The sequence below is a fragment of the Sminthopsis crassicaudata genome, chromosome 6, assembly GCF_048593235.1.
Source record: "Sminthopsis crassicaudata isolate SCR6 chromosome 6, ASM4859323v1, whole genome shotgun sequence".
NCBI classification, from domain to species: domain Eukaryota; kingdom Metazoa; phylum Chordata; class Mammalia; order Dasyuromorphia; family Dasyuridae; genus Sminthopsis; species Sminthopsis crassicaudata.
Window position 1 is genome coordinate 159,877,499 of NC_133622.1, and position 6,417 is coordinate 159,883,915.

A 6,417-nucleotide genomic window follows, 5' to 3' on the forward strand; every position below is an offset into this window, starting at 1 on the left:
AAGGGGTAGTGTTTGATATCAGAAAGAAGACCAGAGGGCTTAGCAGTACAAATGGTTGGGGGGTGGGGATGGACAAGGAGGCTGCAAAGAAAGATTGGGCCCAGATCAGGAACAGCTTTAAGGGCTAAACCGAAGAATAAGAGGGAGCCCTTGGAATTGATGGAGTACAGGAGTGTGGCACTATCTGATTTGTGTTTTTTTTTTGTTGTTGTTGTTTTGTTTTGTTTTTTAAATCACTTTTCAGTAGCGTGGGCAGACTTGACTTCTGAAAAATGAGAAACTTGAATCAGGGAGGTCAAGTAGGACCTGAAATAATATAGGAGAAAGGTGATGAGGCCCTAAATTAAGGCAGTTACTGTGTGAATAGAGAGAAGGGTTTAACTCCAGAAATGTGGAAGCGGAAATGGGAAGATTTGGCATTGGATAGGCTGTGTGGAGTGTGAAGAGAAAGGAGTAGAGAATATGTTTGTTGTAAGCATCAGTAGCTTATTTGCTTGGAACTAGACAATTTTAGTTTGGTCCCTTCTCTCAACCTAGAATCCTGTTTCTAAGTTTTGCTTTTATTTTTCTTTTCTAGCCAACACTTATGTTTTGCTTAGCTCAAAGCAATTTCCTTCTTTCTCAAATCATCTTCCTCCCCTCTCTATTTCAAATAACTCATTCTCTTGTTTATTTTGGTGGTGGTGGTGGTGGGGTTTCTGCTTCATTTTGTTTGTTTGTTTTTAACTGCTGTAAACTCTTGCTTTCATGGTGAAAAGTCATAATCTTTATTGGTCTATTCCCCTTTTTTGAATGATTATCATCTGTGGCATGAATTTTTTTTAATAGCAAGTTCCTCTTTCTTCTCCCTTCTCCACTTATTAAAAATTGTCAGTGACAGAATATTTTTAATCTCCTAGAATTTTGTTTTTAAATTTTGTTTATTTTCCCTGTAGTTAAGATTTTTTTCTTCCTTAATGTCTAGCTTCTATCTCATTTGATGAGCCTGTTCTAAAACCAGGATCTCTTTGCTCCCTACTGGATACTCATTAAGCTTTTTTGGCTAACAAGTTTCAGTTATTTTCTTTGTTTTTTCTTTTTCTTTTTTGTTTTTAGTTATTTTCCATGTAATGGAATATTGACTTGTTCTTTCCATGGATCATAATGGAGTGGTTAGATGTTAATTCATCAGTCTAGAATGCATCTGGTTAGGCGTCCGTGGATGAGGTAAAGATTTGGGTTGAGTTACATAGAGTGTAAATTATTTGTCTTCATAATCAACATCTGATTTTGTAACTATAAATTATAACTTTCTCTTTTTTTTCTGCCCATGCGTTAGGCCCATCCAAAATACTTAAATTGTATTGCAATCAGCTGTTTCTTCCTAGCTGCCAAGACCATTGAGGAGGATGAGGTAATTTCTTTCTTTAAAAACTTCTTTTTTATAAAAAGAAATATAATATTTTAATTTGCCTTCCATGTACGTGCTTGACAAAACAGAACTGAGTGAACTTTTTCTTTCCTTGCTTCTTTTATTTTGTCGATCAGAGAATTCCAGTGCTGAAAGTGTTGGCCAGAGATAGTTTTTGTGGCTGTTCTTCATCTGAAATTTTGAGAATGGAGAGAATCATTCTGGATAAGCTGAATTGGGACCTTCATACAGCTACCCCATTGGATTTCCTTCATATTGTAAATATACCTTATTATTTGAATCTGTAATATTTTATTCTTTCTTTTAAAAAATTAAAAGAAAATCAAAGTGGTGGCTATTCAGGGTATGATTTAGATAACCAGATAATGGCAGCTAAAAAAAGTTGCAACACTGTTACCCCCTCAGCAAGTTGCCCATGGTCATTTCTGCAGAAAATGTACTCAGGGATGATGGTGCTCTTGTTTTTCAGTTCCATGCAATTGCAGTTTCAACCAGGCCCCAGTTACTGTTTGGCTTGCCTAAACTGAATCCATCTCAACACTTGGCAGTCCTTACGAAGCAACTCCTCCAATGTATAGCCTGCAGCCAGCTTCTGCCATTCAAGGGGTCCATGTTAGCTCTAGCCATTGTCAGTTTGGAAATGGAGAAGCTTATTCCTGATTGGCTGGCTCTTACAATTGAGCTACTCCAAAAGGCACAGGTAAGTTTAATAGCTGTTTTCGGAAATTATTTTTTAGTCAGGGAAAATAGCTTGTTTTTTTTTTTTTTTTTTGTTGTTTTGTTTTGTTTTGTTTTTTCAGTTCCATTTGTTAGTAGAATGCTTATAGATAGTGAATAATAATATAATTTCATATGCATTCTCATACATTGTTGATATGACAGGAGAAACTTGAGTGCAGATTAGTCTTGTGAGCTGGACAGTTCCCCTTCCCCATACATTCCAAAATAATTTTTTTTTTTTAAGGATTTTGAGCAACTCGTAATTCTTGTTGATACATGTTCTTTTGGCTTGTTAGAAAGAAAAGTGCCTGCTACTTGCACTTAGTTTCAAGGTGGTGGTTATGTGTTCCATGGATTGAGTAAGTGTTGTTTTAATAGCATAGAAGTAGCAAGAAAATACTTGTCAGAGAAATGAAGAATTCATGTGTTGTAAATGAAAAAGTTAACTGTTTGACTTTATTCATCAGATTGAAACTGACCACTTTATTGCAGCCACAGTTACATGTAATAAAAGTATTTTACCAATCTGGGATTGGAATTTCAGGCCAATACAGTGTTTTTGAAAAATCTTCATTTTCTAAACTGGTTTTTGTTTCAGCGATAAAATTGTGAAATCACTGTGGTCATGTGTAAATTAAGAATTCTGACTGCAGGGCAAGGGGCAGGTGAGCTATTAATAGAGAAGCAGACACTTGGACAGAGTGACAGTATAGAGTTATACCACCACCACCACCAGCTCAGGGTTCTTAGATTCTTAAATACTTTGTTAATTATTACATGGAAATTATTACAACTTAGAAGTTTTCCCCCAACAGATTTAATTGTCTTTCATTAATAATCTAAACTTGGAGTTTCTTGTGAGTGGAAGAGGATTTGGAAGTGTCTTGATGACCTGAAGTCACCCCAGCAGTGCTGGGAGCAGCATTGAGGAAAGAGAGAGTTCTGTATGAAATGTCAGTATCAGATTAAAAAAGAACACGGAAGGATAAAATATTAAGAGAACTTCACAGAGTTCTGTCTGTATGGATTTTTACTTTTGTAAGGGCCATTTTTACCCACTAGGAGCATCAGATGACTCCACATTATGTTTTCTGTTTTAAAAAATTTCTAATCATTTTTGCCCTGTTTAAATCAGTCAATAAATAGCATCTATTAATTGCTTAGTATGTGCTAGTTGCTTCTGAAGACAGGAAGACAAAATGAAGTAGTCCTTTCCCCCAAGGAGCTGACAGTGCACAGTATGTTTTTGGCAGGTTGGGCATGGGGTGTGGAGTGGGTGTGATCAGGTAAGGCTTTATGTAGTAGATGGTAGCTCCATTTGAGCTGTATGTTTTGAAGAAAAAAGGGTAGAGAATTCCAGCAATGTGATATTGCTTGTGCAAATGAGTGCCAAGTATAGGAAAAAGCAAAATGGCTTGTCTGGGCTACATAGGGTGAATGAAAGGGAATAATATATAATAGAACTCTGAAGGTAAATTAGAGCCAGGTTGCCTTTAAATGCCAGATTAGTTTGTGTTAGATTCTAGAGGCTAAAGATGCAACAAGTATATAATGATCTTACTCAGAAAGTTTAGGCAAATGCTTTTAACCATGCTAATCCTTAGTTTCTTCCTTTATAAAATGAAGATTAATTAGAATTATTATACCTCATTAGAGGCATTTGAATAAGGATGGTGCTACAGGAGGTGTGGTGCTACAGAAAGATTACTGTCTTAATGATATCCAGACTCTTTCCTAAAGTTCACTTGAACTTCATCAAGTGCTTAAGCAAGAGGAATAATAAAAGATTAGACTGGGTGGCTGTCAAGATCATTTCAGATTCGAAATTTTATGATTCTTTTAACCATAAGATTTAAACTTAGGTCTTTCTTGCTTTGCAGTCCAGAACTCTTTGTTCTGTACCATGCTACCTTTCCCTATATTTAAAAAAAAAAAAAAAATCCTTTGAAACTTTTTTAAAAAATGGACCATCAAAAGCTATGGTTATTAATATTAATCTGATGATACTGTTTTTTGTTTTAGATGGATAGTGCCCAGTTGATCCACTGTCGGGAGCTTGTGGCACATCAGCTTTCCCTTCTTCAGTCTTCCCTGCCTCTCAATTCTGTATATGTCTACCATCCTCTCAAGCACAACCTGGCAACCTGTGACAGAGGAGTGTTCAGATTACACCCCTCCTCTGCCCCAGGCCCAGACTTCTCCAAGGACAACAGCAAACCAGAAGTGCCAATCAGAGGTACAACCGTCTTCTACCAACATCTGCTAGCTACCACTGGATGCAAGCATGCCTCTGCTAAACGCAAGGTGGAAGAAATGGAAATAGATGACTTCTATGATGGAATCAAGCGTCTTTACAATGAAGATAATTCTTCAGAAAACGTGGGTTCTGTGTGCAGCACTGATTTATCGAGGCAAGAGGGACATGCTTCCCCTTGTCCACCTTTGCAGCCTGTTTCTGTCATATAGTAATAGTAAGTATTACCTCTAAGTAAACTGAGGAAAGCTACTCTGGGAATAGAAACATGCAAAACCAAGCAAAGATGTATAAGGGGCATACCTTATCAGGCTGAACTGAAGTGAGCCAGAAAAACCTTGTTTTTCCTATGCGGCTAATTCACCTATTATTTAAGCACTTAAAACATATAAAAAGTATTAAAAAATTATAAAAGACCCAAAAAATTCAAACAAAAAAAGTAGCTAAAAGTTTCTAGTTCCAGTTCTCTGCTAAAATTTAATGTAATCTGTCATCCACATCAAAGTTCATATTTAGTATTAAGAAAATTCAAAATTTATTAGCCAGATGGAGCTTGTCTAACAATCTGATTTCCATTACTTCTTGTTTCAGCCTGCTCTTTCCTTTAACTTAGCCTTGTGCATGTTGTTTTGTCCTTTGACCTCCAGTAAAGAGATCACATCAGAAAATTGTTTCATTAGCACTTTGGTGTTCAGAGTTGTTGAAATGTGATAGATGACCTAGATTCAGATTTTTAACTAATCTGAAAAAGGTGCTTCCAAACTTGTATGTGTTCTAGAAGTTCTAGACAAGGTACACAGAAGTGACCACATCGATTAGGATTTCAATATGGATGTAAAAAAATGTTGGATCATTTGGATTTCTTGATATTGAAAACTAAATTATTGTATAAAATTTTTTTAGTCTAAAAGTGAAATCTAAGAATAAATGTGATTAGGGCAGTCTTAATTTAGATTTCTACAAGTCACTTTTAGAATTTGTAAAAAAAAAAATGTGATAAAGTTATTGATATTTTGGGGGTGAATCAGATAAACTGCTTTGTAACGAATCATACTTTTCATTTGATTATAATCAGTAACAGATACTGCTTGTCTAGATGTTGGAGCAGTTGTACGATTTTGAATCTTGAATGTGTTTATTATCAACTTCAATACCTAAAGTTTTATGTTGTTTGAACTAAGAAAATCCTGATAGCTTTTTCCTTTCCTGTGTATTATCTCTTAATGACCCCTCTTGGATCTTGAGCTCTCTCCACAGTCTGAAGAAGGTATTGCACTCAGAACCATTGTACTGATGAAAGCCTTCTGGTAGCAATAAAAGTTGTCCTTGCACCTGTGTCTTCAACTTCTTTTTTCATTTATGAAAAGTTGTAAATTCTGGATTGCTGAATTATTTCCACTTAAACAATGCTGTATCAATTGGCATTAATGAAAAATTCATGAAATTAAAGGACTGTTTTTGTGGACTGTAACTTGGCAAGGAGTAAAAGCCAGCATGATACATTATAATATACTCATTTATTCATTTGCCAAGGATGGAATAAGAGGTGTAGGCTAATTTATTACTTGACAGAACACTTTTGAAGGATATCCCTTTGTTAATACAGTCTGTGCTTATCTTTCTTTGAATATTTATGGTATTCTTACTAATGCCAGACAAAAGACTCTAGATCATTTCTTCTTCATTCTATCATTTCTTCTTCAAACTAGTTCATTACATTTAAACCTGAAGCTCATAAAACTTTAAACTCATATTCTCTATTATGTTAATGATGAGACAGCTTAGGAAGGAATCCTATGCAAAAGAACTGAAAGCTACCTTTTGCTTTTAAAACTAATTTTTAGAATTTTTGCTTGAGAATTTCACAAGATATACAACATTCTAAATGCATTTAGTTGAGATTGAGTTATTGCTAAGCCTTAGTTTTTCCTGTCATGTGTGACAAAATTCATGCTGCTAACACTTCTCAGCTATGGAGGTGTTATTTGTAAATGATGAGGCCTAGTGTTCTCTGTGACAGGCAACAAAGCTG

At 35.5% G+C, this 6,417-nt stretch overlaps 1 protein-coding gene across 2 annotated transcripts in view; it reads left to right on the forward strand.

The window, feature by feature from the left end:
* The window catches only part of CCNI (cyclin I), a 43,183-nt gene extending 37,467 nt beyond the window's left edge, over positions 1-5,716 (forward strand). For both annotated transcript variants that reach the window (XM_074273961.1, XM_074273962.1), the window contains exons 4-7: positions 1,319-1,393; positions 1,528-1,668; positions 1,881-2,111; positions 4,154-5,716. In XM_074273961.1, coding sequence (XP_074130062.1) covers positions 1,319-1,393; positions 1,528-1,668; positions 1,881-2,111; positions 4,154-4,597 — 891 coding nt within the window. In that variant the 3' untranslated portion in view covers positions 4,598-5,716. The remainder of the gene's footprint in view (positions 1-1,318; positions 1,394-1,527; positions 1,669-1,880; positions 2,112-4,153) is intronic.
* The last annotated feature ends 701 nt before the right edge of the window (positions 5,717-6,417 follow it).